The 19,530-nt window shown below is 37.5% G+C and overlaps 1 protein-coding gene and 1 long non-coding RNA gene across 12 annotated transcripts in view; one reads left to right on the top strand and one right to left on the bottom strand.

Annotated features, from left to right (window-relative positions):
* The window catches only part of LOC121058280, a 146,528-nt gene extending 136,292 nt beyond the window's left edge, over positions 1-10,236 (bottom strand). For all 6 annotated transcript variants that reach the window (XR_005814141.1, XR_005814142.1, XR_005814143.1 and 3 more), the window contains exons 1-3: positions 9,975-10,236; positions 9,385-9,483; positions 2,112-2,209 (exon numbers count right to left, since the gene is read on the bottom strand). This is a non-coding gene — a long non-coding RNA (uncharacterized LOC121058280). The remainder of the gene's footprint in view (positions 1-2,111; positions 2,210-9,384; positions 9,484-9,974) is intronic.
* Positions 10,237-10,493: 257 nt separating this feature from the next.
* Positions 10,494-17,902, top strand: RER1 (retention in endoplasmic reticulum sorting receptor 1). Of its 6 annotated transcripts, none has more exons than XM_040533451.1 (8): positions 10,494-10,612; positions 12,806-12,972; positions 13,201-13,227; positions 13,856-13,960; positions 15,123-15,222; positions 15,680-15,758; positions 15,865-16,000; positions 16,818-17,902. In XM_040533451.1, the coding sequence occupies exons 2-8, from the start codon at positions 12,856-12,858 to the stop codon at positions 16,905-16,907; spliced, it is 654 nt and encodes a 217-aa protein (XP_040389385.1). In that variant the 5' UTR covers positions 10,494-10,612; positions 12,806-12,855; the 3' UTR covers positions 16,908-17,902. The 6 variants fall into 6 exon arrangements, with proteins under 6 accessions (XP_040389385.1, XP_040389391.1, XP_040389387.1 ...); XM_040533457.1 differs by having other exon boundaries at positions 10,495-10,612; positions 12,806-12,885; XM_040533455.1 differs by having other exon boundaries at positions 10,551-10,612; positions 12,806-12,885; positions 13,201-13,286.
* The last annotated feature ends 1,628 nt before the right edge of the window (positions 17,903-19,530 follow it).

Here is a 19,530-nt window from a genome sequence, read left to right as displayed (position 1 = left end):
AATAACTGAAAAGAACACTAGGAGAGGTAGCTTTCCCTTACAAAGTGGGAATATGTTGTCATGAATTTGTTTTTATTATTAGAAATACAACACTGTGCTTAAAAAGAATCGCTTAAGAACCACCTGTTTGTGTTACAAAGGCAATTTCCTATACCTCTCAAGTTATTTTAATGTTATGCAAAGATACTTTGTCATTTTCAGTTAAACTAAAATGTTGAGTAGTCAACTAATCCATTATCTTAAAAATATAACTACTTTGAGATTGAAAGCAATCATATGTTCAAGGTAAAGTATATCAAAGCAGCTCAACAACTAAAAAGTTCACTTATATAGATAAAAATCACTGGAAGTTTTGGTAGAAAAATTTGTTGAAAAATTCCAGCAGAAAGCTAGCAAACACATACAGGTGAATTGCTGTCCAGAATATCCAGTCCTTGTGAAGGTGAATGTCTTGCAAAGACAGTGTAACAATATCATCTGTATTTGGCTTGGGCAATCACGACATGAAAGCTGACTTGTCTTCCCAGCAGGATGGAAAGAAGATACACATTCATTCCTTTTCATGAAAAAAGTTCTTCACTTTTCTACTCAAATTGTCAGGAAAAAACAGCCTTTTTTTTTTTTTACTGTTCCAGATACTGCATTGTAAATAATCTTTCCCTTTTTGTTTTTGAAAAGCCGAACTCTCATTCTGCTTGGAATACTTATCTAGACATTTATTTTAACGAAATACTGCGAATAACCTTGACTTCCACATAAATGCACTTAAATAGGTTAAAAAAACAATGAAGTTTTAAGATAAACAGGAATACCATGCTTCTTAATACAGAATGTAAATGATTGCATTGCTGAGAAAAGGGAAAATTAAGTCTTCTAACTACCCAATGAACAGGAGTGGAACAAATTTTCTCTCTTCAAATGTATCCTTATAGTAATCTGAAGAGATACTTCCATGATTGTGTAGAGATTTTCTTCAAGACCTATTCAATTCCTTATTGTTCAGCTTACAGTGCCAGAAAAAAGGCCTGTTAAGTTAACATCTGCTAACTAATCATGAAACAGACCATCACAACATTTTATATGGTTTGAACATAGCTATGAATTTTGATTACATACCAACTTTGACTGGATTAAAGTACTTTACTGTGAGACTCTTAAGAAACCTACCAAACTTACTCACTTATAGGAAATGCTTCTAAAAATAAACATTTTTGTTTCATGTTCTGAAAATATGAATTTAGAATTACAAGTATATTTATATTAAAGATGGAAATAAATGAGATTCATGATATTCTTCTGTTTTTTTTCTTGAAATACTTCATTTTTAGGGTGCTAGCCTCCGACGAGTAAGATTTTGACATACAAGTATTTTTAGGTAGGCCACTGCATGGTTCTGTTCTTCAGAGCTGTACTCCATATGTGTTGCTGCTTGACACGGAGGAGACATACATATATGCTGTATTTCAAGTTTTTCAGATCGTATCCTCTGATGTGATCTGAGTACCTTCAGCTGCACTGAAGGTGTAACTACTTCCTGTGTTTGTCCTGTGTGTCTGTCTTCTGTGTATAAGTACCCTCACGGAGAAGTCAATTGGATTGGAAAGGCCCTCTAATGAGCCGTCAAGTTTCATATCTTTGCTTTATGAAGAGATTAATTCTGTTCTGCAATTACAAATTATAACCTACTGAGCGATTCTTTATATTTCCAATGACAATTTAAACTGGGACTACTCTTGCACACACACCTACACGCATGCACATACCAAAGTTGGTTTTTTTTCTATCTTCCAACTTTTAAATTCCAAATAATTCACCTTAAAAATGAAAAATCCCAATATTAAAAAAAATGATCCCTCATCACAACAATAAAAAATTACAAAAACATTTGATACCTCACTGTCGTTCTGCATTTAATTTGAATGAACAGTTCCCTCCTTCAGCAAAGGTCTTGCTTAAACATCTATTCCCCCTTGCTCCAAGAACTATGCATTCTAGCAGGATACTCAGAGGATACTAAACACTATAGTCAGATCATATGAATCAAAAGAAGGACACCAAAGCATTATGTCGAAGTCTTGTTAATAACTGGAGAGCATAATGAATGTACTTACCAGCAGGGCAGCCATTGATCCACAGTCTATCACAGATGTCACTGGAACAATGAATTATAGTGACCCTATACATTGAATACGTCATTTCTCCACTGCCCCTTTAAACAGAAATACACACAGATTTTAAATTTTGACTACAACACAGCTACATTATAAAGAAGGGATTATTTCAGCAGATTTTCAATAGCAAAGTGGGTGGTCCTCAAGGCTCTTTATATACCCTTCCAACATTTTTGTGAAAAGTTGAATGGGAGACCACACAACTACCAAGGATTATGTGGCACTCCTCTAAAAGGAATAGTGGGGAGAATCAAACATTTCTTGCCCAAGGTTTGGTACTGTGGGATACTATTAGTGAGGTCCTTCAGTTCATATATTACATGGCATTAATTTACACAGCAAGAATGAATAACTGCTTTGTCACATGCAGAATCATGCATTATTTTTGCTTTTAAAGATTGTGAAGGTGAAAAAGTATACCAAATAATTCCAAAAAAGCTTCTCTGATTTAATCTGGTCTGCATTTGACCCAAGATGCATGCTTCATGTAAAATATAAGTTTAAAGATTCCTAAGGCTGCAAAGCCAAATACTAAAACAGCTAAGGTCTGACCAAATTAAGGTTTCTAGCAACCTTAAGCTTGCACGTTATCATGTAGTCTAGTACAACATCACGATGAACATGTTTATCCAGTGGATCCCTTCCTACCCAACACTGTAATCTTGAGATGACCAATTCACAGCCACAATTTCACTGATGTTAACTAATAGCAGTCAGTGGTCCCACCAGAAAATGGTTAAAGTACAGTTCAAGGGTCCGGGTCCAGGAAGTAGAAATCTCAGTAATAAATGACACTTAGTCTGTGTGGCACTAATCCTGTTTAGCTATCAGACAACAATTCTTTCAATGTTAAAGCAAATAAGGAACTATAGAATAAGGATATTTAAAATCTAAAGAGCTCCTTCTATTAAGTTGGATTTCTACTTGTGTGATCACAGCAGATGTACAAACAAAGTGCTACTATAATTCTAAAACTTGCATGAACTCAGTTTAAATTCCAGTTAGTGGCTAAAATTCCAACACTTTGTTTACACCCTCTGCATTTATAGACTTAAGCTAGAAGATAAAATCATGGACAAAGCAGTTCTTTGGAATATGCTTCTGTTACTATTTGCTTTGGTCTACTCTTTCCACCACTATTTAAACCACATGATGCTATCTTCAGCAGTTATCCCAACAGCAGCTGCGCTGTTGGTAGCTCTAATGTACGGAAGTGTCCAAGCTCCATTGGCATTTTCACACTCTTCTCTGTCTATTGGAAGAGACCTTCCAAAGAGCAGCCAGCTAGTCACGCTCCTGAATGCAGGCATCTGGAAAAAGGAGTCAAAACCCACACTGTAACTGGAATTGTATAAAATGAGATACTAAATCATATGGGCTTTCATCTTGCATCACCGTACATAAACATGCAGTAGGATTCAGCTGTGTGCTGCTTTCTCTGGGGAAGGAAAAGGCAGCAGGGGAATAAAATATGCTACCTTTCTCAACAGCTCCTTATCCCTACCTGTAAAGGCATTGTGCTCACTTTCAATCAATTCTGATGATTGCCTACTATTAATGTCACTCATTCTCTTAAGTAATTAAGCCAGCTCTTACTTAGATTTGCCTTTGTCTCTCTCTGGCACATTTCCTTGTCTAATCCTTTTTTTCCAGATGGCATAAGGACGAGAGATAAGTGTTGCTAAAAGTTGCTTAGCAATGCAACACATGCAAGGTTTGGAAATGCTGACGTCCACATAAGCTCTATCTATACATCACACATTTATGCAGAGAAACAAAGGCGTGAACAACCAGAGTGACATAGAGGCCTCCAGAAAAAGAGCTACCAGTTAGTACACAAACAGAGGAGAGCAGAAAATGGAGAAAAAGGTTCCAGTGATGGGCTGTATTATGCTGTGGATTTTATTGTTAGGAAAAAAAAAAAAAAAAAAAAAACCTACAACAGGAAATTCTGCTTCAAACAAAACAAAAGCCTTTGAGTTTTAGTAAGGCCCTGTATTGTCTGATTCAAAGACATACAATGGACTGGACAAATACACTACAATCCACTGACTGAGACCAAAACAGACAAAGAAGTTCTTGAAAAATAATAAATGATGAAGGCAAAGTTGTTTATTATCAGTTAGGTATCAAGCAAAGAAATCCTCCCATCCTAAGACTCAGTGGTAAGCAATTTATTCCAGTATATGCACAGCATAATTGTGAATTGTTTCTAGACTCAAAAGAAATATGGAATTTATTTAAACCACATTTAAATATTATAGCTAATAAATAAGAATGTAGTATATCAACAGCAATAGTTTTACAGGGTCATATGAACTCATTTCTGCGACAGCCTTCTTAAACACGTTAGTTTGACTCATTCTGTGTTAAAAAACAGAGATATTGGGAATTTCTTCATCGTGGTTACAACTTTGGAACAACTAGTTCTTAGAAAATATCTAAACAGTAAATTTTAGAAATTCACTGTCAGCTTCACTTGTAGTAGTCTACTACTAAGCGAGATTTTCAAACACTAGCTATAGTAACTAGCTTTGATGGATACAAATTTCACTATTTTTCAGGAATTAAAAGCACTAATAATGTTAGTTACGCCCAATACTGTATGGCAGGGCAAATTGTTCAAAGACATCTGTTTATGAACAGAGAAAAGGTTTTGGAAATGGATACCTACCACTTGTTATTTCAGGAAGCAATTTCTAGTTTATTGGCGTGACTTCCATTTCTCAGTGGCTATTACACGTTTTACTATGATTAATTTTATTTCAAACTCAATCCGCCTGCCTCTAATACTCACCTTGCCCACTTCTAACAGTATATGATTTCTCTATGATCTAATTTGGGCTTTTATCAATCATTTTCAATATCAGGCTTCAACCATTTATCAGTCTTATTTGTATGGTCCTGATCATAAATAACATGTTACAATTACTTAACAGATTCAAGTAATGACTGGAACATGCTTAGATTTACAAAAAATTACAGGGTGCAGCCTCAGCTGATATTAGTTTAAACTGTATATTACAGTAAAATCTAGGTAAACTACAGGAATAAGATTGTGGGTAAGATTGTGAGGTGGGTTTTTTTGTTTTGTTTTGTTTTTCTTGCATCACTAGTCTTTATTCTTACATGAATAGTTACATCTAATTACATCCTCCCACTGTCTTGTCACATCTTATTATCAAGCATCAGAACTACTTTTTGGCTAAAGATCATTAAGAAAAACACTCAAAAACAAGTGCACAGATTATACATTCAGAAGCATGTTGAGCACACTTCCAGGCCAATACCAAGACACAGGAACTTCTAAAAATTAGCCGAGCTATGGTGATGCAGTAGCCAGTCATCCTACCCACAAACAATTAAAATAGAGCTCGTCATTTACTAATGGGGAGACTCATTCCTGGTCTTTACATCAGCAATAGCTTCATATTTTTATATCATGTTATATTGTAATTATAATGAAAATGTGGGCATGCAGATTTATTTTACCTTCAAATTACATACTATCTGCTAGTACAAAGTATAATTCTGATCAATTTAAATTCTAATCATTTAAATAATTCACGCAATGACTGTAACTACGACTTCCAAACAGGTAACAAAACTCAAATGGATTCTAGGGCAGAAAAGAAACCCAAAAGCCTGCAGGTGAAAAAGCCCATAAGGCTAGCCACCTGTTAGTGTTGTTAACAGGTGTATCAAACAGCAGGCCTTCCTCTGGGAAAGAAGACAAACTAAACACAGCCAAAACACACAAAGAAGCAGCAACAGGGACAGAATGGAACACAGCATCTGCTTACTGGGACTTCTGCAGCAGCCAGAAATGAGAAATCGTAGAAAGGAAACACTTTTGAGGAAAATGAGTGTTGTTTTTTCTTTTTACTTCATTAACCTCTGCAACCTTCTTTAACATTTCATTGTTTACTTTTATTTCTCTGTCTGTGTAAGTATACCTACAAACACATTAAAACCAGACAGAATTTATTTATTTATTTAAGTGAGCAGCTTTCATGGGCTTTGTTATAGGTTTCCTAGAGTCCAGCTACAGTTTCTACCTTGCATCTCATATTTTTCCTAAATGTGAAATGAGTTTAATGATTAAGCAGTGAATAAATCCAAGTTATTTTTATTATTGGGCTCAGTTCTGATAGAGCTATAACTGCTGCTTGTTTACTGGACATTGAATCAACATGAATCTTGACAATATGCAATTCAGTGACAGCATCCACTTATTAGTAATTTATCACTTGCAAAAGATTGAACTAATGGGATATTTTTATGTAAAACTGAGAGGAAAACTGGACAAATTCAACACATGTGCCATTACTAAATATATTCTGTACCTCAGCAGCAACAATACTAAAATATCCTAGAGCTTGAAACATTTGTCCATGTTCTTTTTGCTCCAAGAAATTACTTCAGTATGCCCAAGGTACTCTATGACTGGGTTTGCGTCCCCCATGCTGCCCAGGCATTACTTCTCTAATTAGTTTTCACATATTTCCTGTTTTTTTCCGTATTTTGTAGACTCATATTTTGTTCGAACTGTGCCTTGATTTTTGTTAGAATTCAGTGAATACTGACCTAGTACCGCGTCTACCTGTCAGGAACATACTGGTGTAAATTTAATAAATACAGTGTATGCAAATCCAATGGGTAACCAATCTGAGCTTTTCTCATTTGTTCATTAACAGATCATTAAAGCAGGTGCTAGATTCTGCTAGGTGCTTCTACTGTACCAAAACTAGCTGCTAACAGAGAAAACAAGCAGTATCAACAACTTTATATCCGTTACGTTCATGATTACTATTCTCAAATATATTGTTGTTAGTATTCTTATCTAAAATGAAAGCAGTGATCAGGCATACTAAAAATGTTGTCAGAGAATGACAATGCCATAGAAGACAGCTAAGATCCTAGAGTTCAGTGCAGAAAGGAGCATAATACACTAACACCACTTATGGGAATTGCTCTAGAATCAGCATGCTGAAAAAAATCCCATTTTCAGAAAGTCTTGGCTACTTTGTCCAGTGAAGGTCGAGGTGACGAGAAGGTCTACTAGAACCTTTCCACAAGGCTGGTTAGCTCTTTTGTAATTCTAGAGCAACAGGTTAAAAAAGAACACTAACCTATTATTTTGTCTAAGAAAAAGTATTTATATGTTTTTATTGTTTTATGTTTAATTAATCATTTGAAAGCAGTATGTGTTGAGTGAGTACTTAAATGGCTTCCTTTAAGCTTGTTTTCTGAACAATTAAACATGAAATAAATCAACAAGATACTTTTGTCAGGGATTTTCAAGGGATTTTTCTTTTCTAAACCAAAGTATCTCGTCACTTTTAAGTATGCATCCAGTGTAAAGTTAAACCTAGTTCTTTATGCTTACAACACTAGAGACAGAACAGCTTCTAAACAAGTGTAAGCCTGAAGAATTAACGAATTCGGTCTTAAAACAGGTGCTAGAGAGACACCCAGTGGTACAAAACTGCGTGTGCACACATGCGCACAGAAATATACATACATCACTATCCTGGCTACAATGTCTCAGGAAGTGAGAGGTTACTGTAACAGCACCATTTCTCTTGATCAGTTTACATGCTATAACAGAACAATCAAATGCACAACAGAGTACCTGCTTATTTTTATGCCATTTGTATCTTTATCTATGAAGTATTTATTAGCTTGTCCTACCGATTTTAACCCCAAACTTTCATGCATACATGGAATAATATATAAAGATTTTAAAACTCTATTCAATAATTAAGTTTAGATTACCAGATATAACTACAAACTTTTATTGTATATTTAACAGAAATTTGGAGGTGAGGTGTGGGGTGTTGAGAGGTGCAAGACAATGTTAAAGTTTTATTTAAAAAAAAAAAAAAGCATTTCTCAAGACAAGTACAGATTTGATCATTTAGTTTCTCAGAATTTTAGAGAATTTCTCAGAATGAAGCTTGGAATTTATTTTTCTAAATCCTCAGATGCTGATTGCAATGGTAGAATCCTATGCTTGACTTATCATACAGTAATTGATATCTACATGCTACAATCATACTTGGTCCTTAAATCCCAGCCCTCAGACCACCTCACTGAATTAATATAAAGTAGTCTAAACCACATCTTATCCTGTTGTTTGTTTTATACTGATTTTTTTTTAATACATAAGGTTCATTAGTAAGTGGTATTTTACTTATAGACCATGAATAGAAGACACTCTAAAAGTAATTACCAACTACTTTTTTAATTTTTATTAATATTATTAATGCTGTCTAATGAAGACTAAACGTGCTTATCCAGTCTGTATTTTCAAGCTAATGAACTTTAATTCTCTGGTCTTCAAAACTGCCAATGATCTTCTATGAAAAGGCTTGTGCCATGATCTTTTATGGTTAAGGAACATACAAAATAAGGTGACTATGAAATTAAGTATTTAACAGCTTTTTGATGGCATGTACTCATCCAAACCTTTTGCATTAAAGCCTGAAAAAATAACTGCTTAGCACTAGAATTACTGTACTCTGAATTTCCTAATGTATATGTTATCTTAGAATGACAAGTAGCTATTTTTCTTTCAAGTATTTACCCAATTTATTTATATTATACAACATATTCTGTGTGGTCACCCTTTATTTTCTGTCAGCCCTACAGATCGTTGACCAGAGTGATTAGGCAGGTGGAGAAGTCACCAACTTATTGTACACGAATAAACAGAAACAGGAAATTTTGGTGCAACTTGATGGGACAGAGCTTTGAGTTTGCTTCTTTCTGCTCGAGATACCAGAACAGAGATGAATTAATTAAAATATTCTCTTGGTAAGTCATACAGGAGATGTCCCTCCATAACAGATAGTTTATTCAAGTTCTTTAAATCCTTTGATAGCTTTGGCCTGGTGTTGTGGAGCACTTCATATGAGCATGTCTGCATCTGTATACATCTTTGAAGGACTGAGACTTATCAAAAATTGACGATACATGTGACTGGTTTCTACCATTAATACATTTGATTAACTTTCTGAGGTAATTGAATTCAGCCTAAGTTGAGAAGCCAGCAAGAAAATCTGAAAAACGTGATTTTTCAACAAGTGTCATGAAAGACCATCAATGTAGAAAAAATCAGCTTGGCAGCTTTGGGTATACATTAAAATTTAAGGGGATAAAGACCTATTTAATAAAAAGATACATAACGTTTAACAAGTAAAAGGCTCACGTGTTGATGTCCTGTATTGAAATCTGTTCCCTGTAATTTCTGCATTGAAAAACTTGACCTCACAGTCACTTCTATCCTTGGAGAACAGCTGGTCATGGCCTAGAAAATATCACAATATATTGTACAATTGCAATTTCCAACCATTCTCCACATACAAATGTCCACCTCTGTTTTTGACAAGTGTTGGAACTGTCTCGTATTTTTTTCCTTTATATTATTAAATTTAGACCATGTTGTTAGCACCTTCACGTGCTTTGGACTCACCTACTCAACATCTTAGCATCTAAACATCGACACCCAAAGGGATTTACAAAGTATACGAAGGCAGAAACCCTCCACTGATGAAACCAAACTTCTCCCTACTGGCTCTCCCAGATTAGAGCCAGATTTTAGAAACTCTTGAAACCAAGCATTTGACTTCCACAGCAGTCTGCAAGTTCCACCGCTGCATTCGCTTTACAGCTGATTTATTACATTGTTTAAAAAGATACAAGCAAGGGGTGCTACGTTTGCCTTCCTGTTGTTATAGCGTAACAGGTTTAGAGACTATAAAGGACACTATATTTTAAAAATGAGGAAAATGAACGTACTGGTGAGAACTGAGCTTTTTCATATTCTGCCGGGATGCCCTGTGCTGAAGGAGAGGCTGGCTGAAACCCCTCCAGTTGTACAGAAGAAGCAGATGGAAAACCAAACAACTGCCCTTAGAAAAGTGGTAAGGATCATAGAGTAAGGGCCACAGGAGTACTGCTTTTACTCAGGGATATGTATTTCAGAGTTTCACTACAAAACGCTCTGAGGGGACTCACTGACGGGAGCTCGCTGCGGGCGGGAAGGGCGGGAAGGGCGGGAAGCGCGAGCCCCTCAGCGCCCCTCAGCGCGTGGTCACGTGCAACCGCCCCCAACGCCCTGCAGGCACCGCCTTCCCGCCCGCTTCGTGACCCCGCCCCCAGCCCCACCCGCCCAGCGCTCATTGGCTCGGCAGCGGGAAGGGCGTGGCGTGCCCGCCCCTCGGCCCTCCTCTCGCCATCTGCGCATGCGCTGCCGCCCCTCGCGGCGTCCTCCCGCCTTCCCCCGGCGGCCGCCAATGGCGGGTTGGCAGCTAGCCCCGCCCCGCCCCTCCCGGCGTGTCCCGGAAGCGGAAGCGGGCCGGCTGCCCTCCTGCCGCCATCTTGCGGCGGCGGAGGCGGGGGGCGGGGGCGAAAGGCAGGGCCCGGCGCGGCCGCCGGTGAGTAGCGGGGACGGGCGGAGGGGAGCGGGACGGCGACTCCGACGCGGGCACGGGCAGCACCGGGGGCAGCCCCAGCGACGCTCCCAGGCCCGGTCCTGGGGCCCCCGGGCCCGCTCCGCCCTCCCAGCGGCCGTTGCCGCACCCCGGGCCGGGCCGCTCCCGGTGGCGGGGCCGCTCCCGGCCCCGCTCTGCCCCTCCCCGCGCCGCTCGTCTCTTTTATTTTTTTCCTTTTTTTTTCCTCCCCTTGGTTTCTTTTGGGGCCGTTGTTCGGCTGCTTTGGTTACGGCGGTGCCCGGGGCGCCGGGTCCGCGGTGGCAGAGCCGGGGGTCGCTGCCCGGTGCCCGTCCCCCGGCCCGTTCCGTGCCCGTCACCTCGGGCGCTGCCGGGCAAGGAAGCTTCCTTCGCGAGATGAGGAAACTCGTATAAACTGCAGCGCTGCTTTTCCCAGTTACCTCCTTCATTTCTACGTTAAGGAAATCTGCGTTCTGGTCAGAGGTTTCCCTGAGAACCCAGCAGCTCTCAGTGTAGCGTTGCACCAGCTGAGTTAAATGACTTCTGGCCCCAGGTCATGGCATTTTTGACAACTCCAGGGTGCAGTGACATTCGTAATGATGTTGCCATAACTGCGGTTGAAAACACGTAATAGTTGGAGAGCTTGTGTTCACCCTCTCGGTATTTCTCATCAGAGAAAAAATTTTTGATACAGTTTAGTTTGGGTACGGTTCTGCTTTCTGCTTGTAGCAACTCGTTTCTTGTGTTAATCTCTGTGTGTCTTTCTGATCCTTGGCATTACTGGTCTGGCCGGAGGGTTGACACTGCTCCTTATGCTGAACAGTGAAGTTTTGTGCCACATTCTGAAAGAGGAATTGCTATTGTTTGGGTTTAATTGTGCCCCCACACCACTGAGATCTGGCTTGGGTCCTTAACTGTAAACCAGCTCCAATGCCAAAGATCGCTCTTCTTGGTTCTTGTTTTATTACGGGTCGTCTTTAAGTAAATATTGTAAAGCAGTGAGAAATAGTAAGTTAAATTCTTCAGCTCTGTCATGTGATGCTTTACTCTGTGCTGCTGAAACTGAGCCAGTGGGGGCTCTTCTGGGACACAGCACTAGCTGCTTGTGCTCCTTGGGCTGCTGGGGAAGAACTGCACGCAGGATAAGCAGGCACGTGTAATCCAATGTATTACAACTTTTTACACCAAGCGAAGTGTCTGCTCCCTCAGGAAGCCACGGGTAGACTCGCATACCTGGTCTGTCACTGGGTCTACGTAGGTTAACGTTTGCAGGATTGGCACGTCAGGTCTGCTGCTGGCACAGATTTGGGGCGTACGTAGCTGTAAAATGACCGGTGGGAATATGAGAGGTTTGATGTTTGACATCGTTAGAGAATTGTCGTCTGATCAATTGATCAGATGTTTTTTATTATGCCCTTATATTCCTGGACGTTTCAAACCCACCCCAAACAAAGCACAAAGTGCTGCTCAGCTCATAGTGCTGAGTAATTTCTTTCCTCTGCAGTGCAGGGGATGGGGAGCATAATAATTACTTCCTTTTTGCCTGTAATGAAAATGTCCATATCTGTTCTGTGAGAGTTTCTATTTGATTTTTTTTTCCTTAGTAATGTTTCACAGATCTGTATGGTCACGTGAAGCTCCTGAGGTGCTGACACAGGAGCGAACGCACTCCGGCTATCCCAGAGTTGTAGTCCCACCCACAGAAGGGGACTCCAGGAAGTAATGTCAGGGATTACTTCTGATGATGTGGCAAAAATGTTTCTGTTTAAAATCCAGTTTATTTTGCTTGCTTTATATATTCAAGTGAATGATAAAGCTTTGTTGAGCTTAACTGAAGTGAAAGGTAAAGATCTTAAATTGGTAGCAGAAGCACATACTTAAAAATAATTCCCTAGGTGATTTTATTTTTTTTAACCCAAATCCAGAATCCTGCCCCTGGTTTTTATGATTACAACTTTACTTACGCATAAAACTTTTCTGTGACTGCTAAGCTGCTTGTATTCTTTAGATAAACCGGTGTGTTTTGATAATGTAGGTGCTTATGGTGAAGGTTTGTGTCTCTAACCACTGGTGTGCAGTTTGAAATTAAAAAGCTTCGCTGTCTAGTTACTCATGTTTGAAAATCCAAAGCAGCTTTTAAAAATATGTATTTATTTTGGTTTTGTTCTTTGCCTTTAGACTCTGAGGTGACAGGAGGGTGGTGCTGCAGTACATATCTCAATGCTTAGATGTTAGAACTCAGCTCCTGCCTTACCAAGGTGAAGATGTCTAATGAGGCTCATTCCTGCATTTCTGTATGGACTTTTTTCCCCTCCCTAAAATGGATTGGATCCTCTCTGGCCTTTGTAAAAATATCCTTTTCTTTACTTTTTTGACAATTTCTTCTGGAAATTAATTTCTTTTGGAGTAAATGCCCTCTCTGTAAGAATACTTCAGTAAAAATAATTTTTCAAACAGGGTTATCCAAAAGAATGTCATATGTAATTGTTGGTTCAGATAATGTGCTGTGAAGTTTCACTGAGCTTAGGTAACATTTAAAACAAAAATCTGTGTGTTGTGTTTTATTTCTACAGCAACCATGTCAGAAGGGGACAGTATTGGTGAGTCTGTTCATGGAAAGCCTTCTGTGGTCTATAGATTTTTCACAAGACTTGGACAGGTTGGTTTTCTGTAGGGTTTCTGTGACTACATCAGAAGAAAGTCTCAATGCAACTTAACCACGTTACTTTTTGGATCAATTGTTGAAATGCTAAAGTTTGTACAGATTTCTTTTGAAATGTTTTAGAAATAGACAAGAGATATTACAATATGTAGCTTAATGGAATACTGAATGTGTGGGGGCGTGACACTGCACAGCGATAATGCATTGCTGTCCTCAAAAATGAGGAGTTACCTTAGATTCCCTGCCAGAATGGTCTTAAGGAAAGTAAACTTAAGGAAAATAAACAATGAAGTGCTGAGGACCTAAGTCTCTTTATGATGTCTCAAGCATTAGGAGTTGTTGTGTTTTTTTTCATTGTTTTGTTTTTTTGGCCTTTGTGGAAATAGCGAACTTGTGTTTTCAAATGCTTATAAGCATGTTTATAATAAAGAAGAATAATGCTTCATGTTTTTCTCCTTCCCAAAGTGTCTTTACAAACGCTTGCTATTTCTAATGCTACCCTGTAATATACACTATTCGTTGCGCATGACGTATTTTACAGATGTACGCTTTGTATTTTTTCCTAGATCTACCAATCGTGGTTAGACAAGTCTACTCCATATACTGCAGTGCGATGGATTGTAACTTTGGGTCTGAGTTTTATCTACATGATTAGAGTTTATTTACTGCAGGTAGGAAAACTGGATTTACTGCTCAGATAGGAGTAGGTATCATTACTGTTCTATTTATTGTGTTAAGAGTATGTGTAAAGTATACTACTTTGGAATTACTGTATCATTAAAACCCACTAAATTAGATAGTCTGAAGTGACACCTTGTCTTGCTGGTGTTAAACTTGCAGCCTCAGACTGAAGAGTTTGTGAATGCTTAAGAATTTGTTTGATGGTAGCAGAAGGCAGAAACACTCCAGTAATTCTCATGAAATTACATAATAAAATTCTGAAAACTCTTTTGCAATTAAGGTTTTATTTTTAAAGCTGTGTAGCTTGTTCAGGAGCCAGTGGTTACCTTCTGTCATGCAAACCATAAAGAACTGCTTGTTCGGCACTTCTGTCACTGCAGGCCATCAGCAAACTATTTCTCTACTAATCAGATGCCTCTATTTCATGCCGATCTCCGATTCAGTCAAGAGCTTGAGAATTATTATTCCTGAAAACTGAAGATTACAAATTGAATGTGAAAACCATACAGATGGTAGTAATAGGAACATTTAAGTGATGGAAGCCTGCAAAGATTATTTTAAAAATTGTTGCTTTTATGCTGTTTACTTCTTTTATGCTGCTTTTATGATATATACATCTTGAACGTAGCAACCAGATGCTTGAGAAAAGCTTTAATTAAATCCATTAATACATCAGAGATCTGCACTACTCATATTTTAAGGCTTGTATTAATTACTATATTAGGATTACTGTTATAAAACTTAGAAATTGTTTAGCTTACAAAGGGTGATAGATTTTTCATCTTTGCTTGTTTGTCTTCCAGCAAGTTTAGTTAATATTTAAGTAGCTTTAAATGAAAACTATTATATATGTTAACTGTCAGTATACAAATATCAGAAAACATCTTAATTGAAAGAAAGGCCAAGAACTCTCACAGGGTAGATTCATAAAGGTCATTTCATCTATTCCTAGAGTCTGAATGTTTATTTTGTGCAGTGAGAATATTGTCTTTTTTAGACAAATATAGAAAACTTTTCATGTGAATGTGAGGATATAGAAAAGTGCTTCTTTGGGAAGAGGAAAAAAAACATTGTTTCATCTTGAAAAATCAGTATCTGAAAGTAGTTTTCAGGAATTCTTTAATCTTAGTTCTTTTTTCCTCTTTTCTTCAGGGTTGGTACATTGTGACATATGCCTTGGGAATCTACCATCTAAATCTCTTCATAGCTTTCTTGTCGCCAAAGGTAGACCCCTCTTTAATGGAAGATTCAGGTACGATGAACAGTTCATTCCGCAATAATTCTGAACGTAGTCAAACTGCCAGCTCATTTTGTCTGACAGAGTAATGTTTAGTATGTGCAATTTCAGCCTGACCGTTGCATTTTTGAACTTACAAAAACTCTATGCTACTAGATATTAGGAGTTGTCAAAAGGTTTGTCTTTAAAATGTTTTTCTTTTTGAGGTTTGAACATATTCCATATTGTTTAAGTGTTATGTATATATACAGAAGTTTTATGTTGCTTAAATTCTCCCTGTAATGACTCAAATGACCTGGCACTGATTTTTGTTATCTTTCTCTTATGGGAAATGAACCCTGTTATATTAACACAGACGCTGCAGTGGGATCTTTGCATACAGTGAAAGTTCTTTTTTTAAAGATTAAAAAAAGTCTGTGAGGGAGGTTGATCTTTGTTTTTGTTTTTTTTTTCATTTTTATGTTTTCTTCAGATGATGGTCCTTCCTTACCTACAAGGCAAAATGAAGAATTTCGGCCTTTCATTAGAAGGCTCCCAGAGTTTAAATTCTGGTGAGTGGATCTATCTGTGTAAACTTTGTTTCTGAAAAGTTTAAATATCTGCATCAAATTAGCGGTGACTGGGGTTGAAGGATTAATTGTTAACGTTATTTTTAAGGCACTCTGCCACTAAAGGCATCCTGGTTGCTATGGCATGTACGTTCTTTGAGGCTTTCAACGTTCCAGTTTTTTGGCCAATCCTTGTGATGTACTTCATTATGCTGTTTTGTATCACTATGAAGAGGCAAATCAAGGTAACTTGCCAAGAACAGATAGTAGCACTTGATGTCAAAATGTATAGTATTGTAACAAACTATCCAAACATCCGCTTAAGCACGTTACAATTATTACATGTGTATATTTCTTTCACTTGAATGCCTTATGCTTGAGCATTGGTTGTATATTTGCAACTTTGAGCAAATATGGATAGCAAGAAACAAAAATACTTGGAAAAAGCTTCATACACTACATATACAACATTTGATACTTACTTCCAAACAGTTCTGGTCTTAAATTTCAGTCAGTTTTTTATACAGGATGTCTCAAAATTTCTGATTCACTTTCTTTCTTCAGTTACCTATGGCTGCTTTTAATGAAGTCTTTTAGGGTCTCTGTTGGAGTAAAAGGGGTGTTGTGACAAGTTTGCTCAAGCAAAGTGGATGGAGAGAAGGGGAAGAAAAACATAGGCAAAACTACTTAGAATTTGTTGGGATTTTAAAAAGAGAAGCATTTTTTTTTCCAGACACGCAGGATTTTGGCTAAGTACCAGTACTCAAAGTTGTAAAGTGAAGGGTAGGAAATTAATATCTTTATATTATATCCAGTTTTCTGCAATCCCCTAATCAGTAAACTTCACTGTACTGTATACGTCGTTGGCTAGAACCAAATTTCATATTTAGAAGACTGAGCTCATGGCATTATTTAAATGTAAACTGGTTCATGATTTGCTATTACAATACTGAACAACTGTTTTCATAGAGGACTTTGTAATTTATATTGCATATTATGAAACATGTTTGTAAACATTATCTAAGTTTCTTGCCCCTAAAAATTGTTTTTTTTCCTTTACAGCATATGATAAAGTACAGATATATACCCTTCACACATGGCAAGAGGAAATACAAAGGGAAAGAAGATGTGGGAAAGACCTTTGCTAGCTAGAAGATGCAATCAACCTGTTGACCGATTCTACTTATAACTAAAGGAACGATTTTGAGCCATTGTAACAATGCCTTTTTTCTTCATAAAATGATTGAGTGGTGAAAAAGCAGTTGAAGTTTCATTTTAAGAGGATCTTGCTATTTTTATCTGAAATATCAGTTTCTTGAAGAAACTGGCATTCTAACCAAATTGCATTGAGTTTGTCTTTTGTAAGAAGTTGGAGAAACTTTGGATAATCCCATGGATTTGGGATAACGGATTTCTTTCAGGATCCATTGCACTGGAGAGATTAATGGCTTTGAGTTGGATATTTTTACATTGTTCTCCTCACTGTCACCCTGAAGTGCTGTGCACGTATGTGGAGGAAGAAAAAGGTGGCACGCACACATGATGCTGTTTTCTGCTTCATGGCCATGTGCTATTTTCATACAAAAATTCAATAGACCTAAGTAGATGCAGAACTTAAGCCAGTTTGCTAAATGCATGGTATTACTGAGTCATAAATATAAATAGGAGTAATAAATCTACAAAATCATGGGTTTTTCAGTAGGGAAAAAAAATGTATAGCTTCTAAAGTAACTCATTTCTGTTAGGTTTTAATGCCAGTTTCACCATTGCATCTCCTAGCAGATGCTAAAATTGGGCTCTTTCATGATGACTCAAAACTTTGTTCAAAATCTATGACCATTTCCTTTGAGGACCTGGAATTATAAATATATATATATATATATATATATATTAATTGTTATTAGTTGAAATTTCTTTCATACCCAAGGGTTGCTTGATTAGCTTAAGGTGACTTCATGCAGCCCCTTCAGAATATATCCAAACTGGCCGTAGGAGACAACTTTGTGGGTTTTAACAAAGGTTTTCATTTTCTATGGGAAAAAAAATCAGAGATAAATGACCTGCATGTAAACTTTTTCATGTGATACAACTGCAGTTTTATTAAGTGACTTTTTAATTCCAAAATTTATTAAAAGACAGTGTCCCCCTTTGTTTGTTCTCTATTATCTTTATATATTTATATGTATAGATAGATGACAGTATTTATGGATTCTTTTCAGTAGTGATTACCCTCAGCATTTATCTTCATGTGATGCCTATTATAGTTCTTCAGGGAACATTCACTGGTAGAAAGTAAAGAAAAAAAAAAAAAGATTAGCTCTTTGAATATTCTGAATTGAGAATAGTGGCAATTTCAACAGATGCCTAATTGGCAAATGTATGTAAAGAACCCTTTAATCTGATTTTGTCAAATGAAGTCATTATGGAGCCCTGGAATTTAGTCTTTGGTAAACCTGGAAAAGTTAAAGGTAGTTTAAGTTGACATTGGCCTGTTGTTGTTTTTCGTTTATGTGTATGTAATGTCAAACTTTAAGTTACAGAAACACTGTATCCAGAAAGGGCCTTACAAAAGTACCAGTCATGGATGTTTGCAGTTCATTGCCTAAAAACCTGAAAGTCTTGATTTGGAGGAGCTGTCTTCAGGTTTCCTGGAGTCTCTGAATATGAGGGCAAATCAGGGAGAAAAGTATGGTGTTTTTTCCATTTATTAATGTTAAAATTAGTAACTGGGATGATTCCTGCTAAACAATGGGGTATTAAAGACAGTCATTGCAAATTAGAAATTTCTACCTCCACTTAATTTCTAACTTAAGTGGCAGCATAAAGAATGAATGCCTTCTCATTCTTAGGTAACAGCTGTTCTTCCTTTGTGGGATTAGCACTTTTCAAATATGTATTGTACATGACATCGAGACAACTGTATAGTTCCCTAGCTGAATCTCAGCTTGCAAAGGCCAGACAAGTTTGATGGCATTTTGTTAAACTGCTCTATTTTTACCACTTACAAGTGCTAAAAATAAGTTACCCTTACAGAATGCATGAAAAACTTGACAACTTCACAGCTACTTCTCAGTCATCAATTGCTTCCTACTCGTTTCTATGTGCAATTAATTATCTTTCCTTGCTGTTTTCCTTTGTAAGGAGATGACTATAAGGTAGTCATTTCCTTAGCTGGTCACGTTTTGAGTCATATGGACCATTTTTCTTCCACTCTTTACAGTTTTAAGCAGGTGGGGCATGCCTGGAAGTTTTTTGGTGTAAGAAAGGGATGGTATCGAGACTCTGAAAACCAGCTTTGTAAAGTAATGCTGAAGTGTTGGCATTATTTTTTACCGGCAACTCTTTTCATTCCATATATAGATACAACAAAATGTTCAACTAACTTTATTGGAGGATTTATAACACTTGAAGACTTAATTATTAACTAGCTAACCAGGATCTCTACAGTATGAATAACTATCTTAAAAGTGCTTACTGTAGCATGCCTCCTCCCCACCCCATGTCCATATTCAGTGCTGTTTGTGAAAGACTTAATGAAACTAACTCATGATCCACAGAGGGGATCATTTGGATTTCCCTCTCCATTTGTATTTAAGAACTACAAATAAGTTAATCTTGTGTACTTTCAATCATGAAATCAGAAGATGCAGTAACAATTACCTAGTTTTTTTCTCTGCTGCTCTACCTGTATAACTGAACTAGTAATAGCTTAAGGGAATGAACCTTGATGAGGTGATGCTGCTGAAACCCTCCTCGTTTATACTGCAACATACTG

The sequence above is a fragment of the Cygnus olor genome, chromosome 21 (assembly GCF_009769625.2).
Source record: "Cygnus olor isolate bCygOlo1 chromosome 21, bCygOlo1.pri.v2, whole genome shotgun sequence".
Taxonomy (NCBI): Eukaryota; Metazoa; Chordata; class Aves; order Anseriformes; family Anatidae; genus Cygnus; species Cygnus olor.
This window is presented reverse-complemented; position numbering and strand designations above follow the sequence as displayed.